At 43.1% G+C, this 13,684-nt stretch overlaps 1 protein-coding gene across 2 annotated transcripts in view; it reads left to right on the top strand.

The window, feature by feature from the left end:
* The window catches only part of Cubn (cubilin), a 233,806-nt gene extending 223,355 nt beyond the window's left edge, over positions 1-10,451 (top strand). For both annotated transcript variants that reach the window (XM_059263605.1, XM_059263604.1), the window contains exons 63-67: positions 2,451-2,595; positions 3,477-3,658; positions 6,441-6,606; positions 8,324-8,559; positions 9,968-10,451. In XM_059263605.1, the coding sequence (XP_059119588.1) occupies positions 2,451-2,595; positions 3,477-3,658; positions 6,441-6,606; positions 8,324-8,559; positions 9,968-10,075 (837 nt within the window). In that variant the 3' untranslated portion in view covers positions 10,076-10,451. The remainder of the gene's footprint in view (positions 1-2,450; positions 2,596-3,476; positions 3,659-6,440; positions 6,607-8,323; positions 8,560-9,967) is intronic.
* Positions 10,452-13,684: the final 3,233 nt, after the last annotated feature.

The following is a 13,684-nucleotide window of genomic DNA, read 5'->3' as shown; positions in this document are numbered from 1 at the left end:
CTCAGACATTGATTCATCAGCATAACACACATTCATCAGTGTTTGATGAGTATATCTTGTTCTCTGCCACCAATCCCAGAGCTCCATGGGCCACACCTGGAGAACCACATTTGTGGCCAGCAGGGTGTGTACAGGGTGAACTGAAGGGATCCATACAGAATACAGGAAAAGCAGCTAAGAGGCCGTTTGGCTTAGTGGGGTTACACTTATGGCAATGTGAGAGAATAAAAGAGGGGGAACAGAAGCTGTTTGGGCTCAAAGAGATAAACAGCTGAGTCTTCATTTCACATGGGGAAAGATGACAAGACAGCTGGTGTGTGAAAGACCCAGAGATTTGAGCGTGATCATGTCCTTGATAGGTAGTGGAATGAGGAACGTAATGACACGGTGGCCAGAGAAAATATTTAAGTTCAGGTAGGGCTCATTGGCTGAGCTCATACCCTGAAACTATTGGGAAACATTTGGGTGGTCTCTGTGGTTGAGGGAACAGCTAACCCGTGTACTCTCAGAAGGCCACTTCAAATGCCCAGTGCCTGGCAGTCACAGAGCTCTAGCTGTCACCTTCTGAGTTCTCAACCCTCCTCATTATAAAGCTGGGGTTCCCTGGTTCTTACGTGTCTCTAACTTGCTGGAGGAGGTAAAAGTCTAGCTTGACTTGGGATAGAGGGTCAGAGAGACACAAGCTAGAGACCAGCTGAGTGCTGTGTACTCTTAGGCTTCCAGGTTACTCTTAGGCTTCCAGGTTACTCTTAGGCTTCTGGGCTGGCTGAGATGCTAGGTTAGTGACATTCCACCCACAGTACTTGTCAGCACAGAATTCCTAGTTCCCAGTGGAAGCCTACGAGGATGACTTAGAGCTAAGTGAAACTAGACCCTTTGCGTCAAGGTTCTTTCAGTTTCCTGTCATTTTATGAAGCTGGAACAAGGGGAATCAGGACAGACTCCTCATCAGAGCACAAAAAAAAAAGCATGTAAAGGGTATGGGGGAACTGAGATACAAGATCAGCTGAACTGGCCTCAAATAATGCAAGTGAGGATCTTTAATGCACTGTCTATAAAATACTCAAGGCCTCTAAAGGCTCAGAACAAGCCTAGGACATAGAAAATTACTACTAGTTAATATACCACAGAGGATAAATGCTATAATGAAAAACATACTATGTATTCTCAACAATGAGAAATACGTATTTCTCATCACTAACGATATGCTTAAACTGAATGAATAAAGGAGAATACAGTGGATAAGTAGGGGATAAAGACAAAAATGATAGATGAGTTGGGGAAAAATGGAATTCTCAAGTTCTCCAAGAGTAGAAGGAGAAGCTACTTGGAAGATCATGAAAGGCTTATTTGGTGGGTGTGGGAACATTGGAGAAGGTGTAGGTGGATAGCTGGCTCTGGGGTAGACAACCATGGAAAGTGGAAATGAGTATCACCCCTGTAAAGTTCAAAGTGAGGGTGTTTAATGCACTGTCTCTAAAACTACTTAAAACCTCTCAGGGCTCAGAGCAAGCCTAGGACATAGGAAATGACTAGGAGCTAAGCCACCACAGAGGATAGATGATATAATGAGGAACACAGAAGAACCCTTCCCACCACCCTGCACCTCTTCCACCCAGTGAACTGTGGAGAAAGGCTTCATGAGGCTGCTGGAGACCTGAGATGCATGTAGGACTACAAAGTTGAAAGTCTTGGGATGTAAACATTGGGGGGTTAGCAATGCAGTTGAGTTTAGAGTTTGTAGCAGACAAACTTAGGACAAGGTCAATGCAGAAGAGAGTGGGCTAAGGGTAGGTGTAGGAGCACAGACCAGTAGCGGGAGTCTAGAAGCAGAGCTGGAGCCTGTGCCTTCAGACAGAGCCAAGAACTGCATGTATTTCAGCCATATGCATAATGTGACAGGGGCTGCTGGGTGCTGCCTTTGGGGTACTTGCTTATCTGTGTAGAAATTATTAGACATTTACCCTGTGCATTGAGAGGGAACAAGGGCTCCAAAGTGCTGCTAAAGAGAATGAGGACATGATTACAGGTGCTGACCGCCAGGGATGACGGGAAAGGGATGCTCTTAGGAGTATGACCAGCTCTGGCTAATGTAATTGAACTCTAGACTGTGGGAGAAGCTGAAGTGAGAGACCTGTAGGGAGCTCCCACAGCCTGCCTCTGCTCCCAACAAAACACATGCTTTCACTGTGATGTGGCTTGAGAAGGAACAGTCTTGTTTTCTGTAGTGAAGAGTCTGCTCATGGCTTTCGCAGAAACCCTGCTCCTTACCTCCCATCCCTCTAGGAAGGTGGGGCACTGCTAATGCTGAGTGCTGCTGGACACTGGAGCCACGAGCTGGTTTTCATCACTGGATACTAAAGTCACATGTTAAATGCGGTTTACTATCTGGTGTGGCTGCCCTCTTCTGAAACCAAATCTCAGGCAATGTGGCTTCTATTTCATTTCAGAGAAATGGACCGGTGACTCAGTTCTGCGGTGCCAACTTTACAACCCTGCCAGCATTTTATTCTTCAACGAGGACTGCAATGGTCGTTTTCAGATCTGACGTTTTGAACACAAACTCTCGAGTGCATTTCACCTATCAGATTGCAGGTGCGCCTAAAATTTCATGCTTATGGGGGAAAGCAGCTTTGGGGACAGGAATTGCTGGAACTGACTCCTGTGAATACATCAGGTGTTGTCAAGGTAAAACGAACCCATCCGAAGTAAGATTCAACTGAGACTCAGGCCTAACTTAGCCAATTGAAAAACTAAGCTTTTCGAGGTATCTCTCACAGCACGCTATTCACTTATACGAAGTTCACAGTTCAGTGATTTTTGGTGTGGCCACAATGGTGGGAATCACTATATCATAGCGAATTGTTTTGTAAATACCACGGTGCCTTGAAGAAGTTCCTTGATTTTGGTGACCGAGAAGTGCTTGCCAAGAATATTTCATGTAAGGACTGTTTTGAACTTGATTAAAACCAAAGCAGCATTTGATTCAAGGACACAGTTGCTTCTGGTTTTTATTTTACAAAATAAAATGGTAAAAAGAAATATGTGAATTGTATCAGAGCCAACAATTTCACCAAAGGAAAACCTAACGCAGATAGTATCTGGGAGGTTGAGTCTTTGGGTCTAGAAAAGGTCTAAATGTCAGCACTGACTCTCGAACTTTCCTTCCCTGTGAGCAGGAGAGTTCCAAAGATGCTGGAGTGTTCTTCAAAGGGTGCGGGCATTTCACACTTTTCACATGGAGGTTGTTCCACATTAGTGAGTCACGGCGCTGCAGCTGTGAATATGCGGTTCTCAGTATCTCTCAAATTGTCACCATCTCTCAGGTCCCAGTTTTCGCAATTATCAGCCAAAGGGCTGCAGTAGCTTCTGAACTTTGCTCAGATTCAGTAGACTTTAAACACCGAATTGTCAAGATGAAAGGACATCAAATATGTGGGTATGCACATTAATTATGAATATTGTTTTTATCTCAGATTGCAACAGAGAATACAACCAAGCATTTGGTACTCTGAAGAGTCCTGGGTGGCCTCAAGTATATGATAATAACCTGGACTGCACCATTATTCTGAGAGCCCCACAGAACAACACCATTTCCCTGTTTTTCTATTGGTTTCAGCTGGAAGATTCAAGACAATGCATGCATGATTTCTTGGAGGTAATATATATTTGAATGTAATTTAAATGGATGATGTAAAAAGACGAAAGACTGCTAAGAACTTTTCTATAGTGATGTTAATCTAATGCGTCTCTCTTCATTTTCTTAAGTTAATCGTTATTTTTCATTCTATAAATGTGTATTGAGTGTATTCTAGTTTCAGTACTGGAAGTACAATATGGATGACAGTGTCACAGTCGGTTGAAGCAACATTCAGGAAGGGAAAAGAGAAGAGAAGACTTTTTCAAGGAAGTTAGATCCGAGTTCTAACCTGCAGAATGAGTGAGAACGCCAAGGGCAAGGTGGCGATGGCATTATTTACATGTAAAGGCCTTGACACATTGGTTCCTAGGGGCATTAAATGGGTGCAGCACCTGTGTTATGCCAGCACTGAATCTAAAACTTCCTGATTGGCCTTGTGGCTATACAGGAAAGGCTCCGAAAGATGTCCACAGCCTCCACATCTGACTCAGAGATTTATTTATTCCTTTTGTTATGGGCCTCTTTGATCAGGTCCATAAAAGCTTAATCACTATTTTAACAGTGCACATAGTTGGGGTACAGTATGATATCGCAAACACATAGACAATGCATATTAATCAAATCAGGGTAGTTAAAATTTCCGTGTTTGATTAGCTTTATATTCCAAATAAGCTCTCCAGAACGGTCTGAGCTTCGTGAGATAAACTACTTCCAGGCTCATGGGCCTCTTTTTTTCTGATGTTCCTTTTCCAGGCTGACAGATCACCAGCCCGTCTCCAGCTATCTTGTTTCAGTACCAACCTGTCCCACTCACCCCATGTGTGGTCCTCAATCTGAGGGAGAATCGTATCTCTGCACATGGTCTTTACACATAAGTTCAGCTCCCACAAGCTTCCTGATGTCTTATTATGTAGGAAAGCTCCCCGTATAGTATTAAACCAAATCTGTTGTAAATCAGTATCCTTCACAAATAGTGAATTCCCAGGGAGTGCTCATGTCTTCCTCATGGGATACTTTCCATGGCAGGAGAAGCCATGTTATTTGTGCTAGTCAGGTGTTAGACTCAGATTCACATGCTTATCCATCCTCAAAATCAAACGTTTCTATGAAGCACTAAGCAGAAACAAGAAGAGTCTGACATAGAAAAGGGGTGGGCTCCCCTGCTAATTCGGAGTCATCCCTAACCCACATTGCCTTCTACTGGTCCTGCTTAGCCTTGGTCATTTGTCATCTGGATGCTGGGAAGTGAAGTCTTGCTTTTTAGCATTGGAGGGTGAGAACTATGCCACCCAGACATCCCCCTCCACTTCAGAGAATGGATGAGGAACTTCCTGTTACATTATCAGAGACAGGAAGCTATAACACAGCCTGTCAAACGTATCTGAGTCTGGTGCTCCAAAGAGGATTGTATGCAGGAAGCTCTAGTGTTCCATTCATGTTAACTATGGTGGGAACGGAAGTCTTTCATGGGAACTCTATAGTGTATTGCTAGCAGAGAGGGCCCTGCTCCAGACCCTACTGTGAACGAATGTACCTCCAACTCCCTCTCTATTCCCCAGATATGCTTCTGCTCTGAGTTACCCCGTTCTCCTTAGAAAAGTGAACATGGTAAGCTCCATGCTGTATGTCTCTCATCCTCAGCAGTGATTTAAGAGGATCCCAAAGGAAGGAAACTCAAAGTCAAGAGTATGGGGGTGGCAGGTCAGGCCTTCCAACTTAAATATGGTAGCTATCCCATGGACCTGGAGATAATAGGCCAGGCTGTCCCAGCTAGAGCCACTTTGTTTAAACGTTTAGCGGAAGAAACCAACAATAAACACTCACTGTTGCCTAGGTCTAGAAGCTGCCCCCCCCCCCCCCCCGCAACTCATTCACCCAGTGAGTCCCTCTGCACCTTTGCAGAGTCTGGGTGACTCAAGCTAAAAGACCAGCCAGGTTCTGAACTGTGGAAACCGAAAGGGAAGGAGGGTGGCTTCTCAGATTCTGAACACATAGATGCTAAACCCATCTCTTCCACGCACGGCCTACCCATTGCCTAAAACAATTCACACGTGAAGCCTCTAGAGTGCTCTGAGAACACACAGTAGAAAGCAGGATATCACAGGTGCTTATCCTCCCGCCCCCCCTCTCACCCTCACTCCCACCCCCGCTCATTTCCTGTTTCTCTTCCAGGCCTGAGAGGAAAAGAATCTCCACAGGGTCAGAAATACTATAGGTGCATGGAACCATTTTCTTTTCCCACATGGAAAAGACCTGTTTCTGAGCTTTGGTATACTTCATACATGGCAGCCACTGTCTGCTTTTCAGTGGGAAATATCGCACCAACCACTGTCTACCAGGAATAAAGTATAATGACTGGAAACAGTCCAACCACTGGTGCCCACCCCCTTTAAAACTCACTTTACATTCCTTTAAATGTCTGCACACATAGCAGAGTTTGGAGGACCATGGTACCCACTAGTACATCACAAGGATGCCCGATGTTTCCATGGCTATAGTTCAAAGGGCATTTTCTAAATCCCAATGCAAATGGTGTGTGATGTAAATTCTAACTTTTTTTCCTTTACAAATGAAGGTGACTTCCCCTGTGTTTACAGAAAAATCCTTCGTTCTTAAGTATGTAAAGCCTCATCCCAGTGTTCTGGAACCTGAAGAATGGGAGTTTGAGGCCAGACTGAGCTAGGGAGGAGACACTGTCTCAAAATATAGACAGAACACTTACTGGACTTTGTCTCACATGCTAATGATAAATCGAAGCAGGAATAATACGATGAGATAACTAATGAGTGATTTTTAACAGGTAAGAAATGGCAGCAACAGCAGCTCACCGCTGCTTAACAAGTACTGTGGAACACTCCTGCCAAACCCCATCTTCCCTCAGAGCAACGAACTGTATCTGCGGTTTAAGAGCGATAACTCAGTCACCTCCACTGGATATGAAATTATCTGGACCTCCTCTCCATCTGGTAAGATGCTCACTGCGAGGCTAGGCGAAGTGTCCATCAGAAATAGGAATTCAGATTTAAAGGCCATTTTCACATTAGAACTGCACCTGATGATTTTCTGTCAAACATTCAGATTTTTAAACAATGAAAGTACCGATTTTTCAAAATCCTACAATTGTTTATCATTCCTATGACATAAAAGACTGCATTTTACATGTAGAAAGCTTGAGAAGGCCAACACTGTAAACATTCTCATGTCAACTTTATCCTGGTCTTCTGGTTTGATCACCAAGGAAGTCTCTTTGAGAATTCAATGAATGAAATTACCAAAAGGCCGAATCGGGAGCATATCTGTGTGTGTACCAGCAGCTGACTGTGTACACAATGAGCAGCCAACTGTGTGCACACAGATGCTCCTGATGGTGTGCACATACATGAGCAGCTGTGCTCTTCCTGGTTCCTGTCATTTGGTGGTGGTCCTGTATCATAATTTCTTCTTCAGGATAACTATCTTCCTGAATGTTTGGTTGCCTATTTTTTAAATAGTGGGAAATATAAGTCATGTGAACACATTTAGCTCAAGAAAGGAGGGATACCTTTACAAAAGGTCTATCATATCTGAAAACCTATGAAATAGAAATCATAAAAGGAATATTCTAAGTGCTCAAGGATAAGAGAGGGTCCCATCCAATAGTCCCAGATAGCCAAGTCTCTACACCCAAAGGCAGCTCAGTAATTAACTGCCCTAACTGGAGATAAAAGGAGGAAGTCCTGGCTGTGCTGGCGTTAAAGACCTGGAATCCTCCACTTGGGGAGGTTGAGGCGGGGTGGTCATAATTTAAGGCCAGCTTGACCTACATAGTAAGAACCGATCTTGAAAAATTAAAATTAAAAAAAGAGAGAGAGAGAGAAAAATCAAACAAAAAAAAGAAATCAACAGGGAATGAAGTAGGAAGATCAAGTTGTCCCATCACCCTGGGCTGTTTCTTCTGGATCCCCTTGTCTACTCTAGTGGCAGCTTTGGTATATGAATGAACAAATGAAGTAAACCGAGACCTAACGAGTTTGACTTGAAGCATGCTCTTCACTACTACAGCTCAGGCCCCAGGAAACACTTGGCTAACTATTCTCTTTGCACAAGAAATTGGTTACTTGGGGAGAAATTTTGGTCTGGGACCAATAGGCATCCTGCCACTATTATACATAGGAGCCCACAGAAAGGAGACCCCTGGTAAAGGCGTCACACTAGATTCAGAAGTTGATTAGGTCTTAGAACTGTCAGCTTAGGCCTGATAAAAATCAGTTTTATTGTAGCATCTAGGCTGTAATATCAGTCTGGGTGTGCCACAGAACTCGATTTGGTTTTGGCTTCCTGGCCACGGTTACCTGTTCTGTTTGTGAGCCTGTTGCACCCTCAAAGCATGCAAACAGAGACTTGACTCTCTGGGTAACTACTGTGTTGTTTTCCAGTTTGTTCCCAGCCTGAGGTTAGCAAAGAGCAGTCCTGGGAGAAGTCACCTTGGGTCACAGACCATCGAGAAAGGAATATCCCATGGGAATGGGCCTGGAGGGGCTGTTAACCAAGAGGAGGGTTTCTGCATTGCCTGGCCACATTTGCAGACTCTCTGCCCCCTTAAGAAGATGAAAGCTGCCCCTTCCATTGCCTGCATGTGTGGGAAAGCAGGCAGAATGGTTCATCGTTTGCTAAATGGAACCTTTTTCTATTCCTTCCTTGCAGGCTGCGGAGGAACTCTTTTTAGTGACAATGGTATATTAACCAACCCTGGCTATCCTGGCAGTTACTCCAACAACACTCACTGTGAATGGACCATCATTGCCCCTTCTGGAAGACCTGTCAACATCAGGTTCCCTTATGTCAATATCAACCCTCCAGGAGACTGTGCCCACAACTACCTCGCTTTCTATAATGGGCCAGACGACAGCTCACCATCCTTTGGAACATACTGTGGAATAGTGAGTAAAACATTATTAGATTTTCACATGTGATTTTTCAACATTGATGGTAACCGTATAGGCACATGCAAAAAACAAAGTCTCAAGTCAGTGATTTTCTATTTTGGGAGCATGAGCGCTATCTGGTGGCAGATATGTTATATTACACTCATCACTGAACCCTGTAGAATTAGGGCATTATATGTTTCTAATAATCACACAAGTCTTTCAATCAAACTGGACAAGCATTATATCACTGGAAACCTAGAGAATTAAAAATATATAAATTAGTTTTAAAATTTGTTGTAAAATTTTATTCTTAAAAATATCAGTAAGTACATCAAAAATTTAAAAGCTTGAGAATGCTATTATTACCAGAACCTTTCTTTGAACATATACACATATCTGCATATTTTATACTATCTAATCATTTACTAATCTATCACTAGTATCTTACCACACCGATTAGGTACACTTTCTACGTAGCTGGGTAGAGCTCAGATTACTTACTAAAGCCCCTCTGTTCAGAAAGTAAGTTTTCCTTTACTTCCCACTACTACAGCTGACGCTCCAGGAAACCTTTTGCTAACTGTATCTTCACACAGGAAGTTGGTTACTTGGGGAGAAATTTTGATCTTGGGATCAGTAGGCATCCTGTCGCTATTATACCCAGGATAAAATCAAAGAGATAAATTGATAAATTTTATTTTTGTACAGCTCCTGTTTGTGTATTTCAGTATCTTCCAAGCATTTAGCTCCATTTGATCCCACAGCTGACAGCCTGCACTGTGGGAAGAACAGTTTACTCTGGACTTTGCAGCTGAAGGAGACCTGGGGCACTAGGAGGCAGGCAGATGACTCCCATGTAGACCAGTGTCACATTAAATCCAAGGATATACTGGATATGCTGGTGCTTTCAAAATATACTCCCTCTATGTGTAATTATTTTTTTCTTTTATTTTGTTAAATGAAAGGCATCATCAATTTATTTAAAATTTCACGAGGTTAACCTGAAACATAAAGCCTAAGAATAAAAGAAAAAAAGTAAAACACTAGCATAAGATGTCAGGTCCCGTACACTCCTCCAGCAGCTAGCTTCAGTGTGATGATCTGCATGTGCTTTATGTTGCAGTAAAGATGCATGCCACTGTTCACACTCAGTTCAGAGATCTAGGAAACGAAAGACCAGTGGGACTTCATCATTACCTCCCCACCCATCACCTCTCAGCCTCCTATCCCTGGAAGCATTCTGTTGGATTAATTAATGCATAATTATTGGCAAGTTACTTCTAGAAATATATGTTGGTTCACTATCAGAATTTACAGATTATAAACTCCATAAGGTTTCTATAGGTAATACTTTAAATAGGCTGACATTTCTAGAAATATGTTCAATGTAAAAACTAACCTTTTCTCCCTTCAATTTTAGTATACTAGTATAGCCGACTTCACAGCTTCATCCAATCAAGTCTTCATAAGATTTCATGCTGAGTATACAACGCAGCTGTCAGGGTTCCAGTTATGGTGGGACAGCTGAATTGGGAGAGCCCGTGTGCAAGCCCAGGACTCTGACTCTGCCACAGCATCGTCAGATGCCACCCTGCCCAGAACTCTGCCTTCCTCATCCCCACGGCTGCCTGTGCCATCAAACAGTGGACTGAACTTCTGTGGCCTTTACCAGAGACAGCATGGAACGAATTTTTCACAGTTGGTGTTCTGAATACAGAGCATAACTTTGTTCAACTCAGCTGTACACACCATTCTTACCGGATGCACCATTTAGCTGACATCTTTTAAGAAGTTCTTCAAAATACTCTGGGGCATATTGATGTACATTTGTATTGTGATACACATATATGCATTGTTTTCACTACAAAAGTCAAAGTCAAGGTAGTAAACGTTATTAAAAACCATGTATGGTTCTATTGTCTTCATTTTTAACCCATTGCAACTTGGTTTTTCACTGTGGCTTGGGGTAGAAGAATTTTCTGTGACCTCTGAAACTGTTCTCCATCATGAGCTCTCCAGCTTCCGTTCCCAGGCATTCTGAGTCTTCCCACTGATCATTCCCAGGACTCTGTGCTAGCCTGACTGTTGAATCTCTGTGCACCCTCCACTCAATATTATTCATGGCTCCGTAGTCCTAGATTGTCCCCATTAGCTGTTCTTACTTAGGTTGCATCTGTCAGGTATTTGTCACAGTCATGCTTCTGTACACTAAGGATGCTTCTTTCTTCCTTCACATGTCTGTGGTAAGAAAGGGGTTGTTTTGCTCACTGTTTTAGAGAGTTTCTTTTCATCACACTGAAAAGGGCACGGTGTAATAGGCATTAGACCCAAGTACAGAACTACCCACTTGGCAGAAAACCAGGAAGCAGCACCACCAGCTGGGGACCAAAGGTTCTGTAGCCTTCCCAAACAGCACCACCAGGAAGAAACCAAAGTTCTACAGCCTCCCTCAACAGCACCATTAGCTGGGGATCAACTAACTGTTTAAACTGAGGAGCCTGTGGGGGCATGTCAGACTCCAACCACAACACATTACATTTTCAGAAAAAAAATCAGCCCTTTATCTCCATTGCACAGCAGCTGTTTGGCTCTTGAACTTCACATACACTCTCTTCACACCATTGGCGTCCTGCCACCTTCCATGTTATACCGCACACATTGTACTTGCTACAGCGGAAACATCTATCATACTTCTAGCCTCACAATTAACACCTTCAACTCACACGGGTCATCAGTTCTTATAGTATGTGTGTTTTATTTAACAACTTCCTATTTCCCTTCATGCCTTATTTCAAGCTACTACTGTAACAGACGAGAATCAATGACTATTTGTTTGTAGAAGTTTGTTGTTTCTGTCTGTTTAAAAGATGCGAGTAAAAGCAAATTCTCAAAGAAATAATGTTCTGAGAAGGAGCGTGTTCTAGTTCTGAAGCACGTTCTATATATTTCTACTCAAGTTAAGCCAAGAGTATAGAGCATTTGCTGTAGACAATCCTATTTATTATCAAGTATAAAAATGCACAGACCCACAAAACAAAACCTTGCATATGCCAGCTCGTCCCTGAGTAGTGGCAATCGCATTTCTTAATCACGGTGTGTTGACATGGTGTGTGTTGTCTTAGGGCATGTGGCTCCTGTAAGAACTACCTCCTTAGGTGCCCTAGCTTTGCAGTACCACCATGCAGCTTTGTCAAGAATGAGAGCATCCCATGGCATGTTGTCGCCTCCTACTTTTCCAGATGGGTAACTAAGAGAGGTGCATATTAGCTTCCTTTCTACATGAAAACCCAGTGCTTTCTGGAGTTTTCCATGGCCTCCAGCAGAGCAGATGACTTCACAGAAGGAAACTTACTACAGTTTAACTAAGCAAAGTGAAGTCGTTAAGACCTGCACTGAATGAGAGAGTGAAGCTTCATCTAACTTGAACACTCGAATACTGGGAAGTTGTTTCTGTACAGAACATGCAACTCCATCAATGAAGTATTATCACCTTACATAGCCCCGCTCCCATTAGCTATGCATGTGTCTCCAGTTTATAGATAATGCTGTATTGGAAATAAGGTAAAGTAATGGATAACATCATTACATCCAAAGGACCTTGACAAGCTGAAACAAGGGACCAATTGCAAGAAGACCGGAATTCAAAAGTGATACATATATGACGATATACATCAGCTCGATCTGGCTTTCGAGACATTTTCATGTCACTTACATCTGTAATCTTTCTCACATTCTTCACCTTTGCAGTGCATTTAGGAAGAAAGAGCAAGATCATGCATTTACCCCTACAAAGAGAGCAAAACACAACCAGGGTCTTCATCATTCTATAGTCCCACTTCCTGGACATGCTAGCATGCATTGGAGAGAAGTGTGGGTCCCTCTGAGTGGAAATCACTCTTACAGATACCATTGTTCTGTGGATACCAAGTAAGATAAAGCTGGCTCTCTCTGGGGAAGCCCCATCTCTTAGTCACTGATTCTGGTTTATAATTCATTCATTTATAAATGCTTATTGAATATCTATCCTGTGACACTCACTAAACACACTGAGGAGAAAATGAAGACCACCACAGATTTCTATCAACTGACATCTCCCTACTGCACAATGCAGACTTCCCAGTTCCATCCTTCCTGGGTTCTTGTGTGAACCCTCCCCTTCCCCTCTCCTCCCTTCCCCTCCCCTTCCTGTTCCCTCCCCTCCCTTCCCCTCCCCTCCCCTCCTTTCTCCTCTTCCTCTCCTCCCTCATCTTTTTGGAATTAGGCTTTCTTGTTAGATTTTCTTAGAATCACCAGCTCCCCAATAATGACACGGGGACTTATCATTAATTATGAAAGCTTGGCCTTTAGCTTAGCCTTGTTCCCAGCTAGCTCTTATAACTCTGATTAACCTGTTTCTATTTATCTACATTCTGCCACTTGGCTTTTACCTCTCTCCCATTCTGTACTGTACGTCCAACTTGTTCCCAGTCTCATGAGATCTCTCTAGAGCCTAGATTCATCTCCAGTTCCTCTCTCCCTGGAAGTCTTGCCTAGCTACTGGCTGTACAGCACTTTATTAAACCAATCAGAAGAAGGCACTGTTCACATCATGTGACCAAATCTCCGGCAACATCCTTTTCCTTCTCATCTTTCCTCACCCCTTTTCCTCATCTTTTCTGCTTTCCTCTCACACCTCCTCTTTCCTTATTCCTTTTCACATTATTTTTTAACGGTCTTTCAATGTATCTAATGTGGGTCTCAACTTGTCCTGTAGCATCAAACTAAAATCTTCCTGCCTCTACTTCCCAAGTGTTGGATTACAGGTATGTGCTACCATGCTCAGCCTCAATTTTCTTATCTAGTGAAACTTACACTAAGTCAACTCCTCAGAGCAAGTGGTAAGGGACTTTTCTTCCTTCTCATTCCCAGAGTGATTCATTCTAAAGCTTCATTGCCATCAATCAAATACTTAGTTGATATTTCCACTGGCATTCTAGTGCTTGGGATACACACACACACACATACACACACACACACACACACACACACACACACACACACACACACTCTTTCCTTCCGGGCCCTAAATAGGAGCCCATAAAGCCAAAATGTAAAATGCTTGGTCACCAGGTAAGTGGCAGTGAGCCTTATTAAGAGT

The sequence above is a fragment of the Peromyscus eremicus genome, chromosome 5 (genome assembly GCF_949786415.1).
Source record: "Peromyscus eremicus chromosome 5, PerEre_H2_v1, whole genome shotgun sequence".
NCBI lineage: Eukaryota > Metazoa > Chordata > Mammalia > Rodentia > Cricetidae > Peromyscus > Peromyscus eremicus.
Note: the sequence above shows the minus strand (reverse complement) of the source record. Positions and strands in the feature narration are given on the sequence as shown.